Below are 26,007 nucleotides of genomic sequence, written 5' to 3'. Positions count from 1 at the left end.
AACTCGTCCAGTTTCGCCCGGGGGTCCAGTATTCCTCGGTGAGAATCGCCGGGGTTTCCTCCTCTTTTCCCAAGACGTCGGGGGCCGGATTGTTCGGGGGCGTTGGTCAGTAAAAAGGGTGGTGCGGTCGTGGGTTGCTGCACCGTTCCCCGGTTCGTCGCCGTCAATCTCGGAAAAGGAAAAAAAGTTCTCCAATGGGCCGTGAAGCTGCACAGCGCCAGTGCTGTTGCAGGGATCTCAGTCCCGCAGAGGTTGTGGCTGACATAATATTTTTTGAGTATAGGTAGTGTAGCACCCCGCTATCTACTATCAGGCCCAAGCTTTCAGTTTGCGGGAGCTCTCTGTGTGATGCTCGCCCAGGAACAGCACCCACTGCCCGCCAGCGCCTGTGACGGATTAACCATTCGCCCTTTTCCCTGCCATTGATTGGACCGCGCGAGCCCCCCAGCGACGACGTCAAGTTCGAGAGGCTTGACAGCTTATCCCACGTCAATTCACATCCTCCTATACAATTAGTCAACATGGTATGTTACCTAAACGTCTTCTCTGTTCGCGTCAATTGAGCCCTATGCTGACACTATCTCTCTAGGGTGGCGGTCCCAAGATCCCGTGAGTTTGCACCTTTCCCAGAGATAGACCTAGCGACGCCATAAGCCAGACCTCAAGAGTCCTAACGAGACCGACCCCGACATACAGGTATCCCAAGCACGTCTGGTCGCCGGCCGGTGGTTGGTACGCCCAGCCTGCCAACTGGAAGGCCAACACGGCCATTCTCGGTGTCTGCGTCTTTGGCATCACTGCTATGGTCTGGAACCTGAGCGCCGAGAGGGAGTTCCGTCACAAGATGCCCGAGCCAGGACGTTTCTACCCAAGCAGATAGTATGTTGATGCTGGCTGCCATTGTCTTTGTCGGTTCACGAGCACTGACCTTCCCTTCCAGCTGGAGCAAACAAATCATCGAACACGAGCGGGCGCAAAAGGAAAAGGCAGAGGCAGAGAAGAAGTCATCATAAGACAACAGTACCCAAACCGGGGCGGGGGCCATTTTCACGGTGTAACTTGTACATGAATTCAACAAATTTTGGAACCTCCAGGCATTGATGCCATCTTTTTTTTTTTCCTTTGGTGTTTGGAGCCTCATCACAATGCCTTTGTTCTTGGTCGCTACGGGTTTCCGTACAATACGGCTGTGTTCTACGCAACAACCCTGTTCACAACACATTGTTCGGTGTTGCTGCTGAACGGATACTATTAAAGCGCAGCTATATACTGACTCTCCCAGGGTTCAAAAGGGCATCAAAACCATCATCAACATCTTTACTACTACCATTCGACTACGCCCACCATGTCCGGCTTTTGGAATTCCATAGACTTGCAGTCTGAGCAGTCGGACGGCTCATCCGTCGCTTCTAATCTCCCCTCTAACCCCCCTTCTCCTTCACGGTCACTTCTATATGAGCCTGACATTGCAGAGTACGACTCGGACCTTCCTGATTACGAGTCTGAATCTTCTGAAGACACCATCAGAATCATCAACAATGTCTCGGATTTAGACGAACCAGAAACTCGAGAATGGCGCAGTCTTCGAGACGATCTCGAGGAAGCAGAAATTCGGGAACGTAGCACCCTTCACAGAGAAGACGCCGGTCTTGAAGAAGAGGAGGCTGAACATCAACCTCAAGACATGGGCACCTACGTTCCCGACCCCAAATTCACCTTCCTTTTCGACCCTGGCCGCCACCACCCCCATCACCAACACACATGCTCCATTTGCATGATCTCCCCCCTTCGCATCCTTCCCGCTACCCAACGCCAGAGCATCTACAATCAAAACAACGATTCTGTGCCTTGTGTGCTACCGTGCGGTCACATATTCGGCCAAGCTTGCATCCGTCAATGGATGCAAGACCGCGACCAATGCCCCGTTTGTCGGACTCCCATGGTTCACGAGCTGTGTAAACACAAGATTAGGCTTAGACCGCTGTGGAAGGAGACCATCTGGTTGGTTCCACGGACTATTCCTGACGGGGGGAAGATTGCTGCTTTTTGCTCCACTTGCGAGGCGGTGGAGAGGCGGGCGGTGATCAATGGGTTGATGGAGACGCTGGGGAGGTTGTATTATGATGCGAAGCTGAGGTGGAAGAGGACGGGGAGGGAGAAGGATCGGGTGCAGATGGTGAAGTATAGGGTGAGGATGGATGACGATTTGAAGAGGTTGGTGACGAGGGAGACGGTTGGGGAGTGGTGAGTTTTTCTCTTTTCCCGCTTTTTCGATTTGGCTTGCGTTGCTGGCTGACGAGGCTGTTGTTGTTTTGTGCTGACGCAGGTGCTGGTGGCTTGCTTGGGTGCTTAGGTACTAGGCTTTTGATCAAAATAGAACTTTTTGTTATTTACTTTTCTTGAATACACGCATACATTTGTTCCTGATGTTTTGATGATTATTGTGGTGTACATACTTCGTTTGGCATATGCTGCCCCTTTTACGCCCAAGGTCTCCTCCAATGTTGAGAGAGGTATATATACACCTTTTAATCATTCAAAGGCTTTCGACAATACTCTGAAGCTACGGCCCCCGAGGCTTGGTTTTATTGATCGCTTGCTCCGGAGGTACTGCATAATAGCATTGGATCCCTCCCCTACACGGGAGGCCCGAACCACACGGCCCGCCAAGCCGGTCCTCTCGCCGCTCTTGGCATCACCCATCCCGGCCCGTAATTCTTTCAACTTCCTCCTTTTCAGACAAAACTGTTCATATCCCAGTTGCCCAGCCAACCTACCATACAACTGTGAAACTGCACTTTCCTTTCCAGCCTCTTATGTAACCACCCTCTTCCCTTTTCATGAAAATGTCCTCCACAGACTCCAAAAAGCAAGCCAACCTCTCCCGCATCCGCACCAACCAGCGCCTCTCCCGCGCCCGCCGAAAAGAGTACATCTCTTCCCTAGAATCCCGCATCAGGGAGCACGAAGAAAAGGGGGTGCAGGCAACACTAGAGATCCAGCTCGCCGCGAGAAAAGTCGCGGAAGAAAACCAGAGGCTGAGAGAGTTGCTCGGCAAGGTTGGGGTCAGCGAGGCTGGTATAAGAGAGTACCTGCAACAGCCGCCATCCCAGACGCCCTGTAGACGTGAGGAGCAACAGAAGGACGCAGAGCCTAACGAGTGTTCCATGGCGGCTGATTTGTAAGTTACCAACCAGTCCAACTGAATTGGAAGCTGATAAACAGCAGAATATCCCACATCACCGGCGCAAACACCAGCCAAGTCCGTGTGACGTTGGGATGTGCTCCCGGAAGGAATTGTGACGTTGATGAAGAGGCTATTGAGAAGACTATCACTCGACTGAAGGGCTCAACCTCAAACTAAAAAGCAACGACAGCACATGGCGATGAATTCATATTTTCCGCTTACTTTGCCAGGGGCATAGGGGGTATAACTCATGATAAGTAATAGGTACAATCAATGTGCCCAAATACAATAAACAATCAAACCGCTTCTTAAAAAAAAAAAAAAAGGCCCAGATATCCCTCAACACCAACCCAGATTTGCAAAAAAAAAAAAAAAAAAAAAAAAAGTTCAGACCGCCGGTATCACAAAAAGTAGTCGGCAACGGGCTTCTTAGCCGGCATCCCCCTCGAATCCTGCGGCGCCGCCTGGAAAACCCGATACCTCCTTGCCGGCCCAGCTTTGTTGTAGCCCAGCAAGTCATTCTCCATCAAAACACCTCTTGACCCCTGCCCGCCCATCCCGTCACTCCTGTTCACATCCCCATTACTCCTCGCCAGCACTCCCAACCCAGAGTCATCCTCCGACAGCTCCAGCAACGCAGCCACATTCCCGCATCGGTAGCAGTAATTGGGCGCCGACCACACCGTGACGATACTCGCATCAAACATCTCCTTGAACCCCTCCATAACCAGCTGATGCGCCCTCGCAATCAAGCTCAGGTCGTTCCTGTGGTTGAACACCTTGACGATATCGGCCCCAAACAAGAACCCAGCCCCCCTCGGCGACAACCCCCACCCATCAATCTCATCCGGATCCGACCAGAGCAAGTCGCACATCGCACCCTCATGAGGAACTTCCTGTTTCCGGTCCAGCAGCCGAATCTTGTCCACACTATCAATCAACGGACTCAACCCGCCATGAACACACAACACCGCCCCCGCCGGATTCCCAATACTTCCCCCACTCGCCCCGCTCGCCCCCGACCCCGGCGGTCCCGTATTCGTCGGCGCCGGCGGCCCACCGCCATCCCCGAACCCATTCGTCGTCGGCTGCCCCCCTGCCGCACCATTCGGACTCCCTTCCGTCCGCCCCCTCTCAGGACTGCTCCCGCCCTCCCCAACCTGACTTTCCCCCGCCTGACTCCCCTCCCTCGAAGAAGAAGCAGAAGAAGAAGACCCCTTCCTCAAAAACCTCGAAATAATCTGCTGATCCGCATTACAAACCTCAATCTCCACATCCGACCCCACCACCGGCACCGTACTACCACCACCACCACCACCACCCCCCTCGGAAAGAGTATTACTAGCCCCCAACACAATCGCCCCCAGCGCCAAGTAATCAAACACATCACAACAATACCTCCAAACATTCGCGCTCCCATACTTCCTCAAGCACTCGTCATAGAACCCATACACCATCGTAATCTGGCGAGACTCGTGGTTCCCGCGAATGAGCGTCATGCGGTCTGGGTACCGAACTTTGAGGCAGAGCAAGAGGAGGAAGGACTCGAGCGAGTAGAAACCACGGTCGACAAAGTCGCCCATGAAGAGGTAGTTCGTGTCGGGGACATCGCCGCCGACGCGGAAGAGCTCCATCAGGTCGTGGAACTGGCCGTGGATGTCGCCGCATATTGTCACGGGCGCGTTGACGGTCACGACGTTGCCTTCTTCGATGAGGAGCTCGCGGGCTTTGTGGCAGAGCTCGCGGACGTCGTTTTCGGGGATGGGGCGGCAGGCTCGGAGCTGGGCTATGGCTCTGTTTTTGGGGGGGAGTAGGTTAGAAAGGGGATGATGGATTGCGCGCGGGTGTATGAGTTCTTGCCTGTCGAGATCACTCATTTTCCTTGTTTGTGTGTGCTGTGGGAGGGTGCCGGGTATCTAGATGTTGGATTATTGTGTGTGTGTGTGTGTGTGTGCTTGTCGCAAAGAGAGTTTGTCGCGATCGATGTGGGTGATGGCGTAGGGGAGCAGCAGGGTGATAAGTCCTATCCGATAAAATAAACTTGGTGGTTGTTCTTGTCTAGACACCTTGTTGTATTTGCGCCGCGCTGGGCTTGAACAAGAACAGATTTGTGTCGGCTACTCCTCTAGCAATAATGAATAAAGAAGCCGCAAATATCAGATGAAAGAATGCTTTTCCCCCCAATTTTTCCCTTGTAGAAATATGTTTTGCGCAAAAGGCGACGTCCCCAGTCGTGGTTAGCCAAGCTGAAACCCGACAATTAACTACCCTGGCCCGTGCGTCCCTAGCTCCGGTAAGCTTTAGCGCGTAAAAATAAAAAAAGGTGCAGTGACGCGCGCCTGACTGACAGCTCAGGCTCGGGCTCAAGACTAGGAAAACGGCATTGTGGGGCACCAATCCATCAATCCACCAAGCTCCATCCATCCAGCACCCATATCTCGAAGTAGAGCTCCTGCCCCCCCCCGACCCGACCCGACCTCCCCGAAGAGCCAGCCCATCGTTCGTTAGATTTGTTTCAGGGCTGGAGCCATGATATAATCCCTTCTCTCCCCTATCTCACGCACTCAGTTAGTATGTTATCCCCCATTCTACCCTTATTCGAGAAAAGCTAACAATCCCCTCAGTTCCCCCCTCCACCACCAACAAAACCACAATAATGCCACCCCCCCACCTCCACCCTCGCTCCCGCTCAACATCAACCCTCTTTGCAACCACCCTCCTCGCCTCCTTCCTCGTCGTCGCCCTCCCCCACATCCTCCCCTGTCCAGCACCCCGACGAACCCTCGCCGACGGGGAGCTCGATCCCAACGCCACCAAGAGAAGAAAAAAACAAATCGTGGGGGAGGACGGGGTGGCTAGATTCAACAATGCAATCGCCACCACGCCAGAAGAGCTCCAAAAGCTAAGAATGGAGAGGCAGAGGGAACGAAAGGCGGAGAGGGAGTGTCCGGTTCCGAAACCGGGGGGGATATTGGGGGAGTGGTTGGGGTTTCACAAGGAAGAGGAGAAGACAGTCGAGAAGGCTGAACCGAGGAGGGAGGGGAGGTGATGGCTTGACAAAGATGAGATGGGCCGACGGACATACAGGAAGGGGGCAATAACAACAACAACAACAACAATAACAAGGGGTTGGGGGATAATAAAACAAAGGGAAATACCACAAAGTTTGGTTGGGGGTTGTGCATACGGGACAGGCTTCGGAAGCAGGGAACGGTTGGGCCGGCCGGATGGCAAGAAGTGGAAGATGAATGCGGACTGATAGATGGATAATACCCTCAGGCGAAAACAACAGCAGTGGGACAGAAGCTGCAAGGAGACATAAATCGAAATAAATGGAATTGAGAAGCCAAAAAAAGTACGCTGCTGATTGGAGTGGTGCACAAGCCTACCTATACAATCTTCCTCGACGCCTATCTATGTAGGTATGACCGACCCAACACAAACATGATCGTTTGGTAACCCTTAAGCGATATGAACGTCAAAAAGAAGCCCTCGGTACATCATATGAAAAGGAAAAGTGCTAATACTATACCAGAAAAAGCTTGACAAGGGTGCTGAAGCATAGAAATAAACATGTTGTGATAAACATGTGACGAGACTTTCAAGACTTAGACCAGCTCGCACCGCAAACATAATCATTCGCAACCTCACTCAAGCCGTTTAATCACCAAAATTATATTTATTGCTCTCCCATATGTAACTGATGTCTGAACCCCCATCTCAGAATCCATTAGCAACGAACTAATATAAACCACCCAAAGTCCCAAAGTAAAGCAGTTTATGCAGCTAGTTAACCTCAGCCATGTTCGCAACCATTTTGATCCCCCCCTTTCCCCATTTCCTCTCCCCGCCATTCCCTTCCCATCCCATCCCAAAACGCCAATCATATCAATACCCTTCCCCGTCCCAAAGAAATCAACCCCCCCGCAAAACGCCTGCTGTTCATGTTGATTTTCTCTGAAGGAAAAAAAAAATGGCAACTAAAACCAATCCCCCTCCTCCCCCTCCCCTTCCTCCTCCTCCCTAGCAACTTTCTTCGGCCGTCCCCTCTTCCTAGGTTGCCCCCCCATACTCCCACTCCTACCCCTCTTCTTCTTCCCCGGCGTCCCCTGACTACCCGCATCACTCTTCCTCTTCCTCCCCCTCTTCCTCTCTCCCACCAGCTCATCATCCTCCCCACCACTCATCGGACTTGCCCCCCCCTCTTCCATCAACCCCTCCTCATCCTCGTCCCCAACCAAAAACTCCTTATCAACATTCATCAACTCCACAAACCCCCTACAAACCCCCATCATCCCCTCCCTACTCCCCAACCTCTCCCCCAACACCCCCATCTCCTCCCACAACTTCTCCCCCGTCACCCCCTGCGCCTTGACAGGGGCCTTACTCAAGTCCTTCCCCAACATCTTGACTTTATTCTCCCTCCTCCCCCCAATCCCAAGCCCATACAACCTCCTGAGGTAAGTCCTCGCCTCCCAAACACCCAACAAAACCACCGCCCCCGCCGTAAGACGCCTCAACTTCTCAAGCTCCACCCTAGGGGCCTCCTGCAACTGATTCACCGACAACGACGACAGCGACCCAGCAGCAGCACCAGCAGCCTGTCCATTCTCTCCCAAGACCTGCTGTTGCTGCTGCTCCTCCTCAAGAACATCCACCCTAAACCCCAAAACCTCCATCTCAATCGCCTGCGCAACGCCCGCCCCCGTCCCGGTGACCAACCTCTCCAGCGCCCCAACCACACACCCCACCTCGCCCACGGTCAAGTACTCAAAGTACGCCAGACACTCCGTCACAAACCTCACATACACCACATGGCTCGGCACTCGCTCCCCCATGTCCAGCTTGCCCACATCAAAGTCGAGCTGCCCGCACAGCTTCTCCAGAAACTTTTGCCGATTCTTTGACTTGCTGATCTTGAGCACCTCCATCAGGAGATGAAGCTTGGGAGTAAAGACCCCGTTGCCAGTGGCGATCGCACCGCGTGAATCCTTGACAATGTCCCGCTGGTACGCAAAAGCCGACTGAACAGCCTTGACATACTCCCTTTCCACAACCGTCTCATGCTTGGCGTGCAGCGCTTTATGTTCCAGAAAGGCAAGCTCCGAAATCCTAGGATTGGACGACGTTTCAAGCGTAATGAACGTGACGCCCGTCTCCTTGGGGTGTACCAAACCCTGCCTGTTGATGCTGGCGAGAACCTCCACCGCAAGGAAAGCATGGTTGTCTTGCGTGGCGGTAGCAATCCGAATAATCTCCTTGAGGAATCGATGCGTCGTCGCACTCGCAACATCGTCGTAGTTCGTGCCACCAATAACAGTCAACTCCCTCTTCTTCTCCTGCTTCGCCCCCCCATTCATCCCCGTCGGCGCCTCCGCCGCCTCCTCCGACCTCTTCTCCTCCGTCAGCAAAAACTCCTTAAACGACCTCAGCACCATCGCCTCCAGCACCGGAACCTGCTCGTCAAACACGTGCTGAAACGTCGTGTAAACATTTGCAGAAACGTAGTTCCTCGGCCAGGCCTGACACACCAGCCCCACCGAGTCCAACGCTGCCTTCCTCATGTCCATATGATACGACGGGGCAGCAAAAGGGACCACCAGATCAACCATCAACTTTGAGACGGAGCTACCATTCGTCTTCAACATCTTGTTGAAAAAGTCCAAATGGCTGTCGAGGTTGAAGTGTTTGCCCGCCATACCGACAATGAGCGAGTACCGCTCAAACTGGCGCATGGTGCGGGTATCCAGAGGCTGCGTCTTGCTCTTTGCATGCAGCGCCTGGATATTCCTCAGGCTTGAGGCCGCAAGCCTGGCCATGTGTTCCGAAGTGTCGAGCAGCCCGCTAATGATCCACAAGCAAGCCATGACCTCGTTCATCAGAGGCCGTGAAACTGTCGTCATGGTAGGCATCAGCTCACTGCGCACCTCGGTAAGGAACTGAGAATGCGCGCTCGACAGCTGCGGAAGCACCCGACGATAGATAACCACCACAGCCTTGGACACGGCCGGGTCCTCGTTGCTGCGGATGCTGCTGATATAAGGCCTCAACAGCCGCAACTGCTCAAACGTAAAGAGACTAGCTTCCGCCTTTGCAAAAATCATCAGAATCTGCAAGACATCTCTTCCCGAAGGCTTGGTCGTGTCCTCCGGATCCGAGCTGTCAACCAGGTCAAACATGCTCTCCACCAGTTTCGTGCAGACCTCCAACGAAGCCTGCGCCGTCTTGTTGCTCGGCGCCAGCAGTGCTTGAAGCACCTTATCCAGCACACTGACAACATTGCCCCGGTTCACCGTCTGCACCATAAGCGAAACATGATCCGCAAGAGAAATCTTGGACGCGGCCGAGGTCTGGCCGCTGTGAAAAGGGGCAAACCATATCTCCTCAATCACCTGCTTGGCCAGCTCCCTAACGCTCTCCTCCGGGTCCTGAATCCGATGCAGCAGCCCATTCGCAATCGTGCTCCTCAGCGTCCGGTTGCTGTTGCGAAGGTAAATATCCTTGGCAAGCTTCATGGCCCTCTTCCGAACACCATGCCCAGCATCATTAAATCGCTCCACAACCGTGGGGGTAATCTGCTCCTCCAACGCCGGCCGCATGCTGATGCACTTGCCAATCAACCCAAGCGCCGAATCACGCACCTGCGTCGACGAGTCGTTGGAACATCTCAGAATGAGCTGCACCACCACGGAATCTCCATCCAGAATGGACGGGTCCGTTTCCAGGACCTGGTTGACACTCTTCAAGCTCTTGCTTCGTACCGTCGGCTGGTCACTAGCCATTGAGTTGAGAAGAATGTTCAGAATCGTATTGAAGGCCTCACAGAGTGGGGACCTCAAGAGGGTGATCGAGTAAGACAGCCTCGCATAGCTCTGGCTAATGTCTTTGAAAGAATACTCCCTCGACAGCCACTGACGATCGTGTATCATTTGCCGGAGCCTGTAGGCGAGTCGGCCAAGCTCATGATCACGCTCGGCAACATCGTCTTCATAGTCGTCGTAGGTCTTGCATGTCTTGCTTGCCCAGTCGGAAACCAAGAAAGAGATGGCACTCGCCAGATGAGGATCCTCTGAGAAGCGGCTCTCGAGGTGCTCAAGCGTAGCACGATATGGCCCAGTCCAAGCCACCATCTGCTCCGGGCGAGACTTGAGCTCCAGCGCCGCAGCAGCCAAGTCGGAAAGGAGCAACCCCAGGCCGTCGCTGTCTTGCGTGTCGAGACTGCTAACACCTTTCCTCACATGCCCGCGGAGCTTGGAAACAGCGGCACCCATGCTTCCCAACAGCTCCAGAGCCATGTTCTTCGCAGTGACGGGTTGCTTGTCATTTTCGATGAGCTGAAACATCAGATGCATAAAGATTCGAAGCAACAGCTCCGCCGCAGGCCAGTCGGGATTGTCAAGACAGAGAGCAAAGTCCTCCACAAACATGTCAAGGAGGTTGCGATACGGCGTATCACCAGACTTGGTCGACTTGAGCGCTCGGCTCACAATAAACTGGACAACGTCTGAGGCGCTGTTGGTGGCTGTCTTGATCAAGGCCTCAGAAACGTCGTCAAGCTCTTGAATGGCGATACGATGCTGCGAGGAACCGTGCTCCTCATCCTGAATGGAAAACGACTGCGGCAGCCGCCTGGGGCCTTCGGCCGCCTCGTCCTCGACAGGCATAGTATTCCCCTTTCCTCGACCCGCATCGCCAACCTTGCCAGCACTGGTCTGAACCAACCGCATGATGAGAGCAGACACTGGCTGGATACTCGTGCCATCCACAAGTTTGAAAGTCCTCGCTCTCTTCCCAAGCGGCAGCTTCTCCAACGAGCTCAAAATCTCATTGAAAATGCCCTTCCGCTGTTCAGGGTTCAGCAGGAAAATCTGCGAAAGCATATCCATAGCGACCAAACGAAGTCCATCGAACTTTTGCGTGTCAATGACGGAGTCCTTTTCCGCATGTGCCGTCTCCATAAAGATGAGCCGCGAGGCAGTGAACTCGAGCGTGTTTGTCACCGCGTCCGAGGTGTCGATGGACGAGATCAAAGTCGCCATCATAGAAAACAGCTTCTGGCAATCGTTGAACAAGGCCACAATCTTCTTCTTGTTCTGAGCCAACGTCTTGAAGAGTTCGTTAGCCCCTGGTGTGGCTCTCAACTCGGCAATCGGAATGACGATGCCGTCAATGATACGCTTGAACAGGTCAAGACAGTGTTCTATTGTGTCTTGGGAGTAAAGCTGCTTCTCTTGACGGCCGCCACACATGATTCTCAGAGACGTGCGGCCAGCCCGAATCGCAATCTCTAACCAGGGCAGCTGGCTCAGCCACTGCTCCACATCGGCAGCTACCCAGGTCTCGTCAACCTTGATGTCTAGCGTTTCGGCCAACTTTAAAGCACCTTCGGAAAGCCGAATGAGGTGAAGTAGCTCCTCGAGAGGCGAATTCTTGAAACAGTTCAAGGTGATCGTCTTGCCCAGTAGGGCCTGCGCCTTGGATTGTGCGGTTGCTGTCAGGGTAGCTTCGTTCTCAGAAACCAAAACCACCATGTCGTTTCCTTGCCTTCGGGCAAGCACAGCGTTCTCTGCCTGGAAAGCGTTGTGAAGAAACACTCTCAGGTCATGAAGAGCCGCATCAGCTCTCTGGCGAAGATCCAAGCTCTCTCCATAGATGTCGTCACCATCAATATCACCGTGCTTCCGCTTCTTCAATGGCAAGTTGGCAGGCTCCTCAGGCTCATCTGCAACCACCATAAACTCACTCTTGTCAAAAGTCTTGGTCTTGGGAAGCTCAATAGCAATGACTGGCTTTTGAGAGCTGGATATGCTTTGCGATCCGGGCCGCTCTGGGGGCGTGGCAGTTCTTGAGGCCGCGGTAGCTTCTACAGAGCTGAGGGGTGGGAGAGCAGGCTGCGGTGGGTGTTGCTGACTGCGTTGTTGTTGTTGTTGTTGTTGTTGTTGAACCTGATGTTGTTGCGGGACCTGATGCTGTTGGTGTACTTGCGGTTGATGCTGTACCTGAGGTGAGTGTTGAACCTGAGGCTGATACTGAGGATGATACGCCGGAGTCGGGGGAGCAACTGGCGCAGGCGGAGCGCGTGGAGTCACATTAGACGAAGGGTGCGGCTTGATATTCGCAAGGCCGGCCGGCTGTTCAAGCTCCTTCTTGGTGGGCAAGACAATCTCGAATCGCGCCTTATTCGCAGCATGTGCCTGCTGGTTCGCTGATGTGGCCGGGCTCGCAGAAGGGCCCGGTGTGTTTGCAGGAATACTGCTCAGTTTCTTTCCTTGGCCTGGTTCTTTCTTAATGACCGGCTTGGCAGAAATCTTCTGTTTCGTGGGAACGGGCGTGGTAATGACGTTCGGATGATTATTCGCAGCGGGTGTGGGGGTATCTGGGGTCGGATACCGAAACGGTATCGACGTTGAATCGTGCACCATTTTCGAGAACGGTGACAGTCCCGCAGCCAGAGAACTGTGTTTCGCTGGTGAAGGAGAAGTCGTCGCGCGTGGTCCAGTCTTGAATTTGCTTCGGCAATATTAGCTTCAATATCTTGCCATTCCACCGGGTATCAAACATACTATTCGGGGATATTTCCTCTCTCTAGAAGCCTTTGAACCTGGCCGACTGTCTGCTGTAGTAACCTCGAGGCCGTATTCGTGGAAGCCTCTTGATTTAACGATTCGAAGTCGAGACTTGGTATCAGGTCGGTTACTGGGGGAGCGGGCGACGCAGAACCTATCGATGGTGAAGGAAGCACACCTATTCAGGAGAGGATATCGTCAGAAAATGATAGTTCAATCCCATAGAAGTGAGTAAAGTCAAGAGAAAAGCATACTCGAGTCAAAGGGAGCTATCGCCGAGAATGGTGTGTAGGGCAAGACTTCGGCGAGTGTGAATGGCCTCGCAAAGCCAGCAGGTTGCGAAACTGAAGGTGGTGGTGGGTTGGCCTGAGGAGCTCCATCCCAATTGTTATTGTTTGGAGGGCCATTGTGGGCGCCCGACCATGAGTTCGCCATGGTTGGTGGGAGCAAAGCAGATCTGTTTGCAGTCGAATTACGACAAGAGGTGTCGGAACATGGCTCGCGGGGCGATCGCAGCAAGCTCTCGAGGCGCTCTCTCCAGGAGGTTCAAAGACGTGAAAGTGGAAAGTCGAGGGATTCAACGCGGAGGGCTGTGGTTCTTTTCAGCAATCAGCAAGAGGTTCATCCTCGCCTGACAGCTGGACTGCAACAAAACGCGACAATGGTCGTCAAACAGAAAGCAAATGATAATCCTGTCCTGGTCGTGCCTGGCACTCTCGATTGGGAGTTGGATCCCAGAAAGAAGGACCGCCAAGTGCAGCCTCACTCGCGCCTGCCGTCGCTTCTCCAGCATCTTTCAGCGCCGCCTTGCAGCTTTTGGGGAGCCATGTGGTCCGTGCCCCAGCGAGTTGCCTGCCGAAAGAGGTGCAGTCGCGGGGTGCAGGGGTCTCGAGGCCCCATCTCTGGTTGACGCTAAAACTTTTTCTCTTGACGGGAAAGCTTGTCGCAGAGTCGCTCGCAGTGGATAAGAATTAATTTGGAGTGCCATTTTTGAGGTCCGATAACTCACCAAATAACACCACACATCGCAACCATGTCTGCTATCGGCTCCCTCGTCTTCTGCACCGACTGTGGTGACCTTTTACCTGCCTCCCAGGGCAGTGTAAAGAACATTCTGATTTGCAAATGCTGTGGCGCGGAACACAGAGGTCAGTTTCACATGTCATAAATCAACCAGCCCCTCGAATTGTTGCTGACAAGCTACCACAATGCAGATCATGCCTGGAAGGCCGTAACAACAAAGACAAAGCCCTCCGACTTCCCGTCAGCCCTACGACAGAAGCTTTCCATAGTCCAGACCGTCAAGAGACACGAAGTACAAACCGAAAGAGTCGACCCCAACATGGACTGCCACAAGTGCGGGAGGCGCGGCATTCGCTACTCTGAAGTCCAACAGAGATCTGCCGATGAAGGCTCAACAATTATCTACAACTGCGAGTGCGGTGAAAAGTGCGCAACAGTTGATATCGACATTGTCTTATCTGTTCTTGCTAACATTGAACCCCCAGATGGTCCACCAACAACTGAGCTGCTACCCTTCCTAATTCACGACAACCACCCACGATATGCCCGAGCACAGAAACATCTAACAAACCCGCCTTCTCAAGAGGCAACCAAACCAAACATCGTTTTAATGACCCAACGCCTGTTATCAACAATAGAACGCTCAAAGATACCCATCCATATTTACCTCCCACTCAAATCCCTTGCTTAAGCAGTGACCTCCGGAATCAAGGCATACTCCGCCTCATTGCTCTTCTCATACTCGGCCATATCCAGCGCAACAATACAGCTCTCCCTCACCACCTTCTCTTTATCGTGCAAGAACTTCTTGAGCGTCTCCTCCACTCCGGGCTCCTCACCCAAGCTGCCCAGCGCCTCGGCAGCCTCGTGCCTCACCATCGACGCCTCCTCCGTGTTGCTCAATGCACCAGTCAGCGCGGGAATAGAAGCAGGATGCGACAGCTGCCCGAAAACAAAAGCAATTTCATGTCTGAAAAGCGCAGAGTTATCCGCGAAGCCTTCGGCCAATGCCAAAACAGCCGGGACAGCAGTCGGGAGATCAGGAGGAGACGCCAAATCGCGAAGGGCAAACATGGCGCGATATCGGAGGAAAAGGGGCTTGGTGGTGTCCATGAGCGTCTTGCGCAGCTCCTCGACACTCGGTGTCTCTTCGCCCTGGGGCATGGGAGGGGCAGGATCGACCGAGGCAAAGTCACTGTTTGTAGCAATCTAGTTAGCAATGCGATCTCTTCAAAACAGCCCTTTCTTTTCCCCCTTGTTCTTGAGTGAAATGCGCACCTCTGCCTAAGCTTCTCCCTCTTTCTCTCCTCACTACTCTCCCACTCTATCCTCTCAATGGCGATTTCACAAGTCTCCCTTACACTGACGTCCTCTCCTTGTCTGTGTTTGTACTTTTTCAAAATCTCCAGGCTTCCGGTGTCGCCTAGCGCGCCGAGAGCTTCGGCTGCTTCATGTCTGCACATGGGATCTTCGGCGAGATCTTCGAGGACTTTGGTCAGGTAGGGGACTGCGGCGAGGTTGTGGGTCTGGCCCAGGCAGTAAGCGAGCTCATGCTTGAGGAGGGCGGAAGGGGAGGTAAAAGCTGCGGCGATGGCTTCGATTGCGGCGAGGGCTTCGGGGGAGGTGGGGGAGGGGGCGGTTACGGCTAGGTGCTTGAGGGAGAAGAGGGCGCGGAAGCGGACGGGGAGGGGGGTGCTTTCGGCTGTGAGGGAGGACCTCAAGGAAGCGATCGACGAGAGCGTGTCGGACATTTTGAGAGACTGGTGGGTTGGGGATGTATGGGAGGTGTGATGTGTGAAGAGAGGTTTAAGAGGGAGGGGAGGGGAGGAGAAAAAGGTGAGGGTGGAGAGAGAGGGTTATCTGATCTGATTAGATCGAGTGGTGTGAGTGGAAGGAGGGGCAGAGAATAATGTGTGGAAGAACCTTTATGACTGGAAACGCGGGGCATTTCACAAAAGTTTTTGGGGACTCTTGGAGGGGTGATAAACGATAAGAACTTTTTTTTGGGGGGGTGGTCGCTTTGAGCCCTAACCCTTGTTTAGGGGGTATGGCTTCAGAGTACGCTTTCTACTAATCACTCATTATGTTCGAAGTCAGGAGGTGTTGTCAAATCTTTGGTATTATGAAGATTTCCGTATGTAAGTGAATCAGTCATCTCGACTGTTCAGCAACTCAAACGGGTTACTCGGCCGTGCTCTAACTTGGTGGCCCTCCACAACCCCTGACTGGGCCTTTCTTTTTCTGTCCTTATTGCTCTTTGGTGGTTTCCCGACGGCTTCAATATGTGGGATCATATCCTTCATGTCTGAGCAGAGGTCAATAAGGCACTCGAGTCCGCCGGCCTCTCTCAGACGTTGAAGCGTCTCCGTAAAATCTGCAAGTGATAGGAACCTGTCGAGAGATGGGAGATCTGACAGGGCGGTAATACCATCCACTGCGTTTCCTTTCCTCTCTTGGAGGTTGAGAATCTGCTCAAGCATTCGGAGAGAGTAAAACGTTGCTTGTACCTGTGCGAAGACTTGAAGAACATCCCAGGAGTACTCGTTCAGCTTGCCTCTCGCTTCCTGGGTCAGGATTTCGAGACTTAAGGGGTAGCCCTTGGCTCGTTCTACTGTCCTGTCAATGTCTAGGTAGATAGACAGTACTACCCAAAGTAGCTCGGGGTCGGTGATGTGTGCCTTTATCTTGCCGATGTTGCTGAGGAGATGACTGCATTCTTCTTCCACCTTGGATGATGGTAGAATATCGACCTGTGATCCCGAAGACAGTGTTTGAAGCCTCCTCATCTCGGAAACTGTCTTGAGAGAGGTTTTCTGGCCCGACTGTAGAAGAGAATAGGCCAGCTTCCTGATAGGTTTGCTCACCTCCCAGGCACTTGTTCGAGATGGGCAGTCGAGAAGAAACGGTAGAAAAATCTCGAGGGATGCACCCTTCTCCTTTGAGGCTGTTGTAGTTATCTGCAAATAACGGAGAACCAGCTCAGATATTCTTGGGTCGAGCTGCAATCCACAAATAGCGACTGTTTTTGGTGCCGTCTCGGGCAACAGGTACGTCTTGATGAACGAATCGTACTCTTCCCGGCTGTACATCACAGCTTCTCCTCTCCTTGATCTTTCAGCGGCCTGTTCAAGTGTGAGGTGGGGGTCTGCCGAGATCTCGAATGCCATGTAGGAGAAGCCCACGTCGGGCTTGATGGACAGTTTGCGGCAGATTTCTGCATGTCGAAACTGAGGAGCGACGAGCTTGATGTTTTCTGAGTCGAGGTCGATGTCTGTAAAGAATATCACACCTCCATTCTCACCAAGGTCGTGGACCAAGAGATCTGAATCTGAAGTCAAGACCAACCCTCCCGACTTTCGAACGTGAACAGCACAGTACCCATCTGCCTCTCCACCCATCACCTCCGTTATTGGGCCATACTTTGAGCCACGCAACGCATCCAAGACGGCAGGTACAAGAAAGGCAGGTGGAGGTGGTTTAGATCTCGTTTCTCCCCCGATAGAGGCAGGAAACAATTCGACCTTCTTCTCACCCTTGCGACGAGAACGTTCTCTTGATACTCCTGTCACCGTGGTCGAATGGTACTTGAAGAGTTCCTTGGTCGACCTGATAAGTCTTTGCATACGTTCAGGTCGCTTTGAGGTGGGGAGATAGCCGTCAAAATAGATGTGCGCACTGAACAGATGGAAACATTAGCTCTACAATTGTGTATTGTTGGAGGCTCGTGTAAGTACATGGTCAATCCACACTCCTCCATTTTCTCGAGCCATTGTATCGCTGTTCGCCCCAACAACTCATATGAGGGCTGCTCAAAGGGCGAGATCTTTATGGTTGTCCTCGACGCCAGACTGAGGACATGATAGGCCAGGGCAGGGCCGTCGACAACAACATTGCACGGCGCAATGGCACCCCGCTCTGCATAGGGCTCCAGGTTCCTTTTGAGATGAGGTATGCCCATATTTCTCAGGAGGAGGAATACCTGGAATAGCGTCAGATTCATGTCAAGGATTTGGGAATGAATAAGCCTTACCTATAGATTCAAGGGCGTACCTAAGAGTACCTGGTACGGACAGTGTAAAAATATTTCTGTGTTGTAGTTGAGCTTCCCAGGTCTCCCCACAAAAAGCCTGTTTGACAAGACCCCAGGAAGTGCAGCAACAACTACGGGCTTAGGTAGTCATTCAACCGGCTCAACGGCCTACAGACGAACAGTTAGGACTCTGGAGAAGCTCAACGGAACTGTTTGAACCGTCAGTCTATGCTCTGGCTCTTTGCTCTGGCTGTTTGCTCAAGGAAGTGTCAGCCACTCGACCGCCGTTTGTGGCTGATGCTTCAGTTGTCAACCACAACCACCTGAAAGGCGGAGCTACAGGCCCGCGCCTTCCCGGCTGACAGTGACTTGCCCGCTGTAATTTCAGTGGGCAGGAACCTCCTTTCTTTACCTGCGTCTTTGAGGTTCTTGTGACACAGTTTTATGTGATTTTGTTCTTTTAGGTAACAGTGCCACGGATAATCACCGTCTTTGCAACAAAACCTATGACGAAACGTCTGCCCATCACCTCTTCCTGATTGCTCAACTTGAACGGGCAGTGTCGGACACGACGGGATCGGGGGCGGACAAGCTGACTCGATGTGCGACAGCCGACCGTGCAGGTGGGGACGGAACCTGGGACCAGCCCCACTCTTGTCAACGCTTTTTAGACGAGGTGGGAAAAAATTGCAGCTTCCTCCCGCAACCTCAATCAAATCCGCTCCCTCTCAATATGCGAGGCACCCTCATTTTCTCGGGCACCAGCTGCCCATCCCTCACAAAGCAAATATGTGAGAATCTCGGCATGGCTCCGGCCGAGGCCGAGCTCACCCAATTCTCCAACGGCGAGACGAGCGTCCGCATCCTCACCAGCGTGCGCGAGAAGGACGTCTTTGTCGTGCAGTCCGGCAGCCCCAAGATCAACGACACCATCATGGAGCTGCTCATCATGATCTCGGCCTGCAAGGGAGGCTCGGCGAGCAAAGTCACTGGTACATTACTTCCTCTTTCCATGAACTGAACCCAATTGACACGGTCGCCCAGCTGTCCTGCCATACTTCCCATACAGTCGCCAGTCCAAGAAGAAGTCGCATAGAGGAGCGATTACTGCGCGGATGTTGGCCAACCTCCTTGGGGTTGCGGGTGTTAAGCACATTGTAACGGTCGATCTGCACGCGTCACAAATGCAGGGCTTCTTCAAGTGCCCGGTGGACAACCTTCACGCAGAGCCGCTGATTGCTCGCTGGATCAGACACAATGTGCCAGACTGGAAGGAGGCGGTGGTGGTGTCCAAGAACGCCGGCGGCACCAAGCGTGTCACGTCTCTTGCCGACGCACTCAAGCTGAACTTTGGCATGGTCACTACGGACAAAAGACGAGGCCACAACATGACGGCGAGCATGATCATGAACCACCTCGACGGCATTGAGCGACAGCCAGTGCTGGACCCCATCAGTAACCAGGTGCGTACCACCTCGACCGAGCCCGAAAAGGAAGCAACAAACGCACAATCCCAAGACTCGCGCGTTGTGGCAGACGGCCAGGGATCACCTCGCCCTGCTGCTAACGGCACACGTGCCCGCTCTGCGAGCAACCCCAAGCCCCACCACACCAGGTCTCAAACCACGCTATCACAGTCGTCGGTCATTGATGAGCTCGACGAGGAGGCGGAAGGTGACGAGCTCGAGTTTAACGATCAGAGAGCAGCAGAGGTCATTCATGGTCGCTTGGTTCAAGGCCATATCGTGCCGGATGATTTTGTATCACCGGCAGAAAGTGTGGCAGGGACAGAGATTCCAGACGAAGATCCCATGGTTATGTCCCATGCGTCTTCGTTTTTTGCGCCCCAGTCGCATGCCCTGGGTGGCTCCGGTGATGCGGAAGCCAGTTCAGATGAAGAGGAGGAGATTCTCAAACCAAAAGTTGAACACATGATCACGTTGGTGGGCGATGTGAAGGGCCGTTCGGTCTTCATCGTGGACGATATGATCGACAAGCCCGGCTCGTGGATTGCTGCGGCCGAGACGGTACGGAAGCGTGGCAAGGCCGAGAAGGTGTACTGCATTGCAACACATGGTGTCTTTGGAGGCGATTGCCTTGAGCAGATGCAGGCTTGTGATTGCATCGACACCATCGTGGTGACCAACAGCTATCCGATACCCGAAGAGAAGGCGCGCAAGGCCAGCAAACTGGTGGTTCTCGATCTGTCGTTCCTCCTGGCTGAGGCGATTCGCAGAAACCACTACGGCGAGTCGATGTCGCCACTGTTCCAGCATGTCTTGGACTCATAACACCTCTCCCAGCAGGTATCTATCTTCTTTATTCGTTTTTCCGTCACAGCCGGGCCTCGCCATGACCTCTCTCTCTTTTTGATCTGAGATGGGACCGGCTCAGGCTACAAGCGTCGGCGTTTGGTGATATGGCAGCGTTGCGTTCATTTTTAACAGGCAGCAGGATTGGCGGCGATAGACGTTCATGAGCAGTCAGATACCGAATTGACAGTTACAGTCATCATGGTGGGCAGCAGTGACCGGACCGCTCTTCCCTCCTCTCCCTTGTTCCCCCTCTTGTCTTGTCATGCCGACAAGACAGGCTCTAGAGATTACTCATATATTCCCCCCTACACTACACTACACTACACTACACACACACACACCCAGCGATGCTATCACTAGAGATGGCAGGAGCAAAGCTCATCCCAGAGCTTGTTCTTAACGGAGCGTTGGAAGATCAATAAGCGGGACAGAAGGCCCTTTACCCGACTCTCTCTCGTAGAGTTGCTTCCGCAAGGTTGATGGGTAACGGGCAAGAGAACTCCCCGCTACATTTATGCTTAAGAGCCTGCTGTTTTGTACAAGTAGATGTTGTGCTCCAGTCTACAGCCTGCGTGTTTGTCTCTTTTATCTTTGGCACAACTTTAAGCTTGGCATCAGAACTTTTCGCCGTGGTGGTATTCTGCCAGATAGATACCTAGAGCATTGGCATTATCGACTTAGCTAGGTGTACTTGGGGGTACTCCAATAAATACTGACGTTCAAGAACTGCATCTCGTTTGTGTTTCCACTTGTGGCTTTCTTGCGCAACTTTGTCTCGTGTAAGTGATGTGCTGCCTAAAGCCACCCAAGTCCATCACAGCCAAGCACACCTTGAAGTAGCTGCAACCGACGGCCAAATATCATTATGTTTTATTCTTTTTCATATCTTTCGTTTGCCCTCTCCCAACTTCGTCACCCTATATAATGCTGCACGAAAGAAGAAATCTGTCCCAAACCCGATTCAAAGCACATGAAAAACCTAAAAGAAATGAAAGTTCATGGCCTCATCACATACTCTCAATGCCCTTTTGAGAGGAGATTTCCATGCATCATACACCCACCCCTTCTTCAAAAGTTAGAACATCTGCTGCTGCTGCTGCTGCTGCTGCCCACCACTACTCCTCTGGGGCATCAGAAGATCAATGCCTTCAAACCCCACAAGATTCCCGTCAAAACCACCTCCCCCACCGAGGTCGGTAAAGTCAAAATCCATGCCCTGAAGGAGGAGATCGTCGAGCTCACCGCTTGTCAGTCCTGCGGTGTTGGTGCTCGACATGTCCATCATGCCCAGATCCAGGCCCTGATGGTACTGGATTTGATTTGACTGCTGCAGCCTGGCAGCCATCATATCCCTAAACTTGCCCACCAGCACCGCATCATCCGCCGCCGTCTTTTCTGTCCCCATCACCTCTTTCGCTTTTTGGCTCATCTCCCCATCCGAGGGAACATACCCCAACCCCATGACCCAATCTGCCAGTCCTTTTTCCAGCTCTCGAGAACAAAAGACTTTTGCTGGCTCCTCCCAGCGTCCTTTGATGTTTTTGACGAAGCGGTCGACTGTTTTGGTTTGGGCTGGAAAAGGCTTGGAGCCCTCGCGTAACCGGACGAGGATGTCGGAGGTGGAGGAGGTGGAGGGGAGAGGAGGAGGGGGGATTGTATATGGAGGGGCAAAACCGGAGCCGCCTTGGGAGATGTTCCAGGAGAGGGTGGAGAGGGGTAAGCCCGGAAGAGAAGGGTCGGTGAGGATCCCGGAATCGCGCTTGAAGCGGCGGAGCCATTCGGCGTTTTCGGCGCAGGTTGTGTTCCAGGGGTCGTCGCTGCGGAGGGGGGTTAGATGGAAGAAAAAGGGGGAAAGAAGGGGTCGGGGGGGGGGGCGTACTCTTCATAGATGATCCAACGAGCTTGGTGTTGCAGTTCCTCGTCTGTAGGGACGTGACAGTTGGGGTTGTTGGGCGACATGGCACTGGCTACATATTTCTTTAGTTCGCGAGCGAGGCGCTGGTAGCAGTTTACGTCTCCCAAAAGGTTGGCTCTGAAGCCTGCTGGGGGGGAAGGGGTTGAGGTTGACCCTGACCCTGACCCTGATCCTGACCCCGAGCCTGATCGTGAAGAGGACGAGTTAGAGATGGACGGGATGCGCGTCCGCCCTGCTGGATCGGACACGTCGAGCTGGAGTTGCAATGGATTCGGGAACATGGACTCGTGGGAGAGATCCAATGGCACGTAGGCGCTGCTGTCGTTGGTGCCGTTGCCAAAAACATGTCTGTTTTTGAAGGCGGCAAGCCAAACCGCGTCGTCGGCGGCTGTTTGGTTCCAGCCGTCATCATACTCGAAGATGATGACACGAGCGCGTTTTTGCAGGTCGTCGTCACTGGGAACAAACCCCTCCCCGAAGAGGGAGCGTTGCTCGCGGACGTATTCGGCCAGTTCGAATTCCAGGCGGGATGGGTTGTGGATGCCGGCGTCGATCTTCTTGGGGTCTTTGGACCGTTGAGGAACGTCGACGACGTCTTCTGATCTTGGGAGATGGGCGCGAGCTCGGAAGCAAGTTAGCCAGGAAGTCGAGGCGTAGATGAGGCGGGTGAAGAATTGGACAATGTCGGAGGAGGGGTCGGAAGAGGACTCGTCCATGCGGCGGATGATGTTGACTGCTTCCGACTGCAGCTCTCTGTCCATGGCTGTCAGGCCTAGGAGGCGGCGGGCTTTGACATAGACTTCGAGCTCCAGCTCCAGCGGATCCAGCTCAAAGATGTCACCCTTGCCGGTGATCTTGAGTTGCTGGAGAGAGGACTTGTAGGAAGGGCGGGTAGGCCGGTCGGACGGTGCTGCCAGCAACAAATCTTGAAGCCAAGACCCAGTTGAACCGACGCAAGGCCTCGAGATAATCCTGGTCTTTTCTAACAGAGCGCGAACCACACTCAGCAGCTCCCCGTCAGACGGGGCCTCCTGGCCTTGTGGTCGGTCATCAATGTAAGCCCTCAGCTCTGCCTTGATGAGTTCATACGCGTTTTTGGCAGCAAAAGGGGGTTGGGACGCTTCGAAAGGATCCGGCGAGTTTCTCTCGTCGTGGATCAAGAACGGTGGAATCGAGTTCTCGACCATGTCCAACACCTTGTCTTCGAAGCCCCAATCACCCTTCCAGTCAGCCATGGATTTACCGCGCTTGAAGTGCTCGGCGAGGTGGTCGGTACGGAAGGACCATGTGTCCATCACGATGCCGCAGAAACCACACCTTGAACGAATCTCTGGAGTCGTCACCTTCCACCCATCCATGCTCTGGCTGCGATAGGCGGCGTCATGGACAAGCTTCAAATGTTGGCGAAGGTGGTCCTTCCGGTAGAACGTCCTCTCCGCCAGTGCGCGCTCTTGACAGGCAGAGTGATTGTGGCTGTCGATGTGAGCCTCGTCGGGGTTGGCATGCCCGCAGAAAACGCACTGCATCTGGTCACTCTCAGCGTTGAAGGTGACCGGCCCATCGGGGGAGCACACCCAGCGCTCCAGAGACAGATGCAGAGACTTCTCATGTCTCTGCCAGTCGTGCTTGGTTCTGAAAGTCTCGGTGCAGAAAGTACACTGGAACGTCTTTAGGGGCTGTCGTAGAGGTGTGCTGTTGGTCATGTTAGCAGCAGCGGGCGCAGCAGCCTTTCTCCTTCTCCTCCTCCGACCCCGGTGCATGGAGGACCCTCCCGACCCGAGCGAGCCACGAGAGCCATAAGAGTAGGCCGAAGCAAACGACCCGCTAGAATGAGATGTATTGGCGCTGGAGATGGCAGAGTCGCAGATCGATCTGCCTGACCCATCGTCGGTGAAGTGGACACTGCTGTAAGGGCTGCTGAGGCCCGACTGCAGGGTCGAAGACGTGCTGATGGCACGTTGAATAGCTGTGACGGAGGCCGGTTCATTTTCCGGCGGAGATACCTGCCAACGCTGAAGGGGATTCATGAGCTCGAAAGACGCGGCACCTCGTCTTCCGGCAATGTCGATAGGTTTGGTCCACGTCCTCACGCCCGGTGAGGTGGACCGCTGGGCAACAGCGTTCTTGTTTCTGCGGCGGGTGTTGGCAAGCCAGTTGGTGATCTGGGTCTTGCTAAGACCTGTCTGCTTCTGTAACATCTCCTTCTCCTCTTCGGTAGGATAAGGATGCCTGCTGTGAGTCGAGAGCCAGTTCTTTAGGATCTTCAGTTCTTCTCTGGAGAACCGAACACCAGTCCTGGTCTTGGAGGTTGCCCGAGCAGGTTCAGACGTGGTGTTCTCGGTTGCGGCAGCAGGCTGGCTTCCGCTCAGGGCAGCCCCAGCATGGGCTTCCTCCTGCGGGATACCCATAGGGTGGTCGCCCATGATGGGCCAAGGATTGGAAGGGAAGCCGACGGCGCGGCCAGCACCGGTGGTCTCGGCAAAGCTGCATTCAGAACACAGCGCAATGCAGCTGGTGCAATAGCCCTTGTACTGACCCTCTGGAATACGCTTGCACTGATAGCCTCCAAGCTGACAGTTGGTGCACGGGACGTCGGGGAGGTCCAGATCTTCTTCGAACGGCCCGGTTCTGTCGAGACCTTTAAGGCCAATGCAAGTGTTTGCGTCTAGCGTCCCGTCGAGTGTAGGCGAGATGTTGTTCTCAAAGTGCTCCAATGCCCAAAAGGAGAAGTCATCCCCCTCTGCATTCTCCAGGGCGAGATCGAGGTCCTGGAGATGTTCAGTGGCTCCAGCTGCTCCAAGAGCAGGCACGGTGGCCATGTTGGCTGACGAAGAAGCAAAGTCCAGGCCCTCCCCGGTAGTTGGGAGGGCAGCCATATCCCAGTTGACATATTCCTCCATTTCTGGTATCACTGGCATCCGGAGAAGGACAGTAAAGGGCGCGAGGGGGGGAGCCCCGTCTCTCCGTGAAGTGACAAGGCAAAGGCCGGGTTAAACCGAGCTGTCAAGAAATGTCAGATCAAGGGCGTGCTTAGTGCCACTGGCACCATCGATATAAACATATGCCTCTGTCCCTCATCCTCTCCCATAAGAAAGTGTAGGTACTAACATGTAAAATATCCGGCGTGGAGTCGAGTCAAAGTCAATGTCAGTCCAAGTTCCAACAGTCATCCGTCAGCAAAAGGCGTAAGTAAGTCAATGGCAATGAAACAAAAGACAACTGCTCATGTAATTCAGGAAGAAACAGAAAAAGTCCCCGGGAACTACTTTTTATTTAGATGCCCCCCCTCCCCAGAGACGAGTTCCACCAGCTTCAACTGGTTTCGTCTTCCTCCAAAAGAGTCACTCTTCAAGGGTTCGTAGCAGTGAAAGCGAGGCTTGCTCTCCGTCCCGCATCAGACCCCTGCCAAAATGTGGGACATGCACGCCTTTCGATTGACATGAACATGGGGTTTGACACCCCTGTCACCGCCCACCCGACTACCAAAAGAGGCTACCCCGCCAAAGACCACCACCCTCCCCTCCCGCATCTTCAACCACTTATTCAAGATATCTCTATACGCTGCTCGGTCGGTAGTCGTCATGCAGATCCCCAAAGTCTACCTGTTCTTTCTCCAGATAACAGCTCTTCTTTTCGTTCCTTCCTCCTTCCCTCAGCTTCTGTCCTCATCTCTGTGGAAACATCTGCCTAAAAGCCTTGCAGCTCTGGATCAGGCAGCTTAAACCCGGATTTTACCTACAGGTAACCAATCGAGCAGCCCGATATCTTGTCCCTTTCTTCACATCGGCAAAGTAGCTATGGCATGATTCTTATTTCCATCTTTCCAGACCTGCTCGTGTGCCATCATCACAAGCAGCAAACGGGAAAAATGCACTATGCATTAGTCACCCCTCCTCGGTATTCAGGTTACACCGTCTGATGCCTCCTCACTGCCTTTTCTTTATGCCCCCAACCTCGAGATCCTGCCGTGT

The 26,007-nt window shown here is 53.6% G+C and overlaps 11 protein-coding genes across 11 annotated transcripts; 6 read left to right on the top strand and 5 right to left on the bottom strand.

The window, feature by feature from the left end:
- Nucleotides 1–212: 212 nt before the first annotated feature.
- Nucleotides 213–1,013, top strand: QC763_304740 (uncharacterized protein; the record flags this gene model as incomplete). The annotated part of the gene is made up of 4 exons (XM_062910924.1): nucleotides 213–524; nucleotides 590–609; nucleotides 697–879; nucleotides 941–1,013. Exons 1-4 carry the CDS (start codon nucleotides 522–524, stop codon nucleotides 1,011–1,013), a joined length of 279 nt encoding a protein of 92 aa, XP_062766910.1. The 5' UTR covers nucleotides 213–521.
- A 332-nt stretch (nucleotides 1,014–1,345) lies between these two features.
- QC763_304735 (uncharacterized protein) lies at nucleotides 1,346–2,410 on the top strand (the record flags this gene model as incomplete). Its single annotated transcript, XM_062910923.1, has 2 exons — nucleotides 1,346–2,244; nucleotides 2,354–2,410. 2 exons carry the CDS (start codon nucleotides 1,346–1,348, stop codon nucleotides 2,358–2,360), a joined length of 906 nt encoding a protein of 301 aa, XP_062766909.1. The 3' UTR covers nucleotides 2,361–2,410.
- Nucleotides 2,411–2,587: 177 nt separating this feature from the next.
- Nucleotides 2,588–3,503, top strand: QC763_304730 (uncharacterized protein). Its single transcript, XM_062910922.1, has 2 exons — nucleotides 2,588–3,181; nucleotides 3,229–3,503. Exons 1-2 carry the CDS (start codon nucleotides 2,841–2,843, stop codon nucleotides 3,362–3,364), a joined length of 477 nt encoding a protein of 158 aa, XP_062766908.1. The 5' UTR covers nucleotides 2,588–2,840; the 3' UTR covers nucleotides 3,365–3,503.
- Nucleotides 3,504–3,588: 85 nt separating this feature from the next.
- Nucleotides 3,589–5,064, bottom strand: PPH3 (phosphoprotein phosphatase PP4 catalytic subunit; the record flags this gene model as incomplete). Its single annotated transcript, XM_062910921.1, has 2 exons — nucleotides 3,589–4,981; nucleotides 5,048–5,064. 2 exons carry the CDS (start codon nucleotides 5,062–5,064, stop codon nucleotides 3,589–3,591), a joined length of 1,410 nt encoding a protein of 469 aa, XP_062766907.1.
- A 779-nt stretch (nucleotides 5,065–5,843) lies between these two features.
- QC763_304710 (uncharacterized protein) lies at nucleotides 5,844–6,236 on the top strand (the record flags this gene model as incomplete). Its single annotated transcript, XM_062910920.1, has 1 exon — nucleotides 5,844–6,236. One exon carries the CDS (start codon nucleotides 5,844–5,846, stop codon nucleotides 6,234–6,236), a length of 393 nt encoding a protein of 130 aa, XP_062766906.1.
- Nucleotides 6,237–7,167: 931 nt separating this feature from the next.
- SCC2 (Sister chromatid cohesion protein 2) lies at nucleotides 7,168–13,498 on the bottom strand (the record flags this gene model as incomplete). The annotated part of the gene is made up of 3 exons (XM_062910919.1): nucleotides 13,008–13,498; nucleotides 12,751–12,931; nucleotides 7,168–12,697 (listed from the first exon to the last, which is right to left on the bottom strand). Exons 1-3 carry the CDS (start codon nucleotides 13,186–13,188, stop codon nucleotides 7,168–7,170), a joined length of 5,892 nt encoding a protein of 1,963 aa, XP_062766905.1. The 5' UTR covers nucleotides 13,189–13,498.
- A 174-nt stretch (nucleotides 13,499–13,672) lies between these two features.
- Nucleotides 13,673–14,931, top strand: RPA12 (DNA-directed RNA polymerase I core subunit rpa12). The gene is made up of 3 exons (XM_062910918.1): nucleotides 13,673–13,901; nucleotides 13,968–14,202; nucleotides 14,262–14,931. The coding sequence occupies exons 1-3, from the start codon at nucleotides 13,787–13,789 to the stop codon at nucleotides 14,278–14,280; spliced, it is 369 nt and encodes a 122-aa protein (XP_062766904.1). The 5' UTR covers nucleotides 13,673–13,786; the 3' UTR covers nucleotides 14,281–14,931.
- Nucleotides 14,196–15,739, bottom strand: LIA1 (deoxyhypusine hydroxylase). The gene is made up of 2 exons (XM_062910917.1): nucleotides 15,055–15,739; nucleotides 14,196–14,971 (listed from the first exon to the last, which is right to left on the bottom strand). Exons 1-2 carry the CDS (start codon nucleotides 15,525–15,527, stop codon nucleotides 14,464–14,466), a joined length of 981 nt encoding a protein of 326 aa, XP_062766903.1. The 5' UTR covers nucleotides 15,528–15,739; the 3' UTR covers nucleotides 14,196–14,463.
- A 150-nt stretch (nucleotides 15,740–15,889) lies between these two features.
- QC763_304670 (uncharacterized protein) lies at nucleotides 15,890–18,028 on the bottom strand. The gene is made up of 2 exons (XM_062910916.1): nucleotides 17,511–18,028; nucleotides 15,890–17,451 (listed from the first exon to the last, which is right to left on the bottom strand). Exons 1-2 carry the CDS (start codon nucleotides 17,774–17,776, stop codon nucleotides 15,924–15,926), a joined length of 1,794 nt encoding a protein of 597 aa, XP_062766902.1. The 5' UTR covers nucleotides 17,777–18,028; the 3' UTR covers nucleotides 15,890–15,923.
- On the top strand, nucleotides 17,906–20,851 carry PRS1 (ribose-phosphate pyrophosphokinase 1). The gene is made up of 2 exons (XM_062910915.1): nucleotides 17,906–18,798; nucleotides 18,851–20,851. The coding sequence occupies exons 1-2, from the start codon at nucleotides 18,540–18,542 to the stop codon at nucleotides 20,095–20,097; spliced, it is 1,506 nt and encodes a 501-aa protein (XP_062766901.1). The 5' UTR covers nucleotides 17,906–18,539; the 3' UTR covers nucleotides 20,098–20,851.
- Nucleotides 20,715–25,419, bottom strand: QC763_304650 (uncharacterized protein). Its single transcript, XM_062910914.1, has 3 exons — nucleotides 25,145–25,419; nucleotides 22,001–25,036; nucleotides 20,715–21,938 (listed from the first exon to the last, which is right to left on the bottom strand). The coding sequence occupies exons 2-3, from the start codon at nucleotides 24,952–24,954 to the stop codon at nucleotides 21,197–21,199; spliced, it is 3,696 nt and encodes a 1,231-aa protein (XP_062766900.1). The 5' UTR covers nucleotides 24,955–25,036; nucleotides 25,145–25,419; the 3' UTR covers nucleotides 20,715–21,196.
- Between the last annotated feature and the right edge of the window lie 588 nt (nucleotides 25,420–26,007).

Source organism: Podospora pseudopauciseta, chromosome 3 (assembly GCF_035222475.1).
Source record: "Podospora pseudopauciseta strain CBS 411.78 chromosome 3, whole genome shotgun sequence".
Lineage (NCBI taxonomy): Eukaryota > Fungi > Ascomycota > Sordariomycetes > Sordariales > Podosporaceae > Podospora > Podospora pseudopauciseta.
This window is presented reverse-complemented; position numbering and strand designations above follow the sequence as displayed.

What these genes read in the sequence shown, in the direction of transcription:
- QC763_304650 (XM_062910914.1), bottom strand. Translation starts at nt 24,954, where the DNA reads ATGCCAGTGATACCAGAAATGGAGGAATATGTCAACTGGGATATGGCT. An exon ending in CGTTGGATCATCTATGAAGA is followed by an intron (nt 21,939 to 22,000) that starts GTACGCCCCCCC and finishes CCCCCTCCGCAG; the next exon opens with CGACGACCCCTGGAACACAA.
- QC763_304730 (XM_062910922.1), top strand. Translation starts at nt 2,841, where the DNA reads ATGAAAATGTCCTCCACAGACTCCAAAAAGCAAGCCAACCTCTCCCGC. An exon ending in TGTTCCATGGCGGCTGATTT is followed by an intron (nt 3,182 to 3,228) that starts GTAAGTTACCAA and finishes GATAAACAGCAG; the next exon opens with AATATCCCACATCACCGGCG.
- QC763_304670 (XM_062910916.1), bottom strand. Translation starts at nt 17,776, where the DNA reads ATGAATCTGACGCTATTCCAGGTATTCCTCCTCCTGAGAAATATGGGC. An exon ending in GAGGAGTGTGGATTGACCAT is followed by an intron (nt 17,452 to 17,510) that starts GTACTTACACGA and finishes CCATCTGTTCAG; the next exon opens with TGCGCACATCTATTTTGACG.
- LIA1 (XM_062910917.1), bottom strand. Translation starts at nt 15,527, where the DNA reads ATGTCCGACACGCTCTCGTCGATCGCTTCCTTGAGGTCCTCCCTCACA. An exon ending in AGGGAGAAGCTTAGGCAGAG is followed by an intron (nt 14,972 to 15,054) that starts GTGCGCATTTCA and finishes TGCTACAAACAG; the next exon opens with TGACTTTGCCTCGGTCGATC.
- PRS1 (XM_062910915.1), top strand. Translation starts at nt 18,540, where the DNA reads ATGCGAGGCACCCTCATTTTCTCGGGCACCAGCTGCCCATCCCTCACA. An exon ending in CTCGGCGAGCAAAGTCACTG is followed by an intron (nt 18,799 to 18,850) that starts GTACATTACTTC and finishes ACGGTCGCCCAG; the next exon opens with CTGTCCTGCCATACTTCCCA.
- RPA12 (XM_062910918.1), top strand. Translation starts at nt 13,787, where the DNA reads ATGTCTGCTATCGGCTCCCTCGTCTTCTGCACCGACTGTGGTGACCTT. An exon ending in CTGTGGCGCGGAACACAGAG is followed by an intron (nt 13,902 to 13,967) that starts GTCAGTTTCACA and finishes ACCACAATGCAG; the next exon opens with ATCATGCCTGGAAGGCCGTA.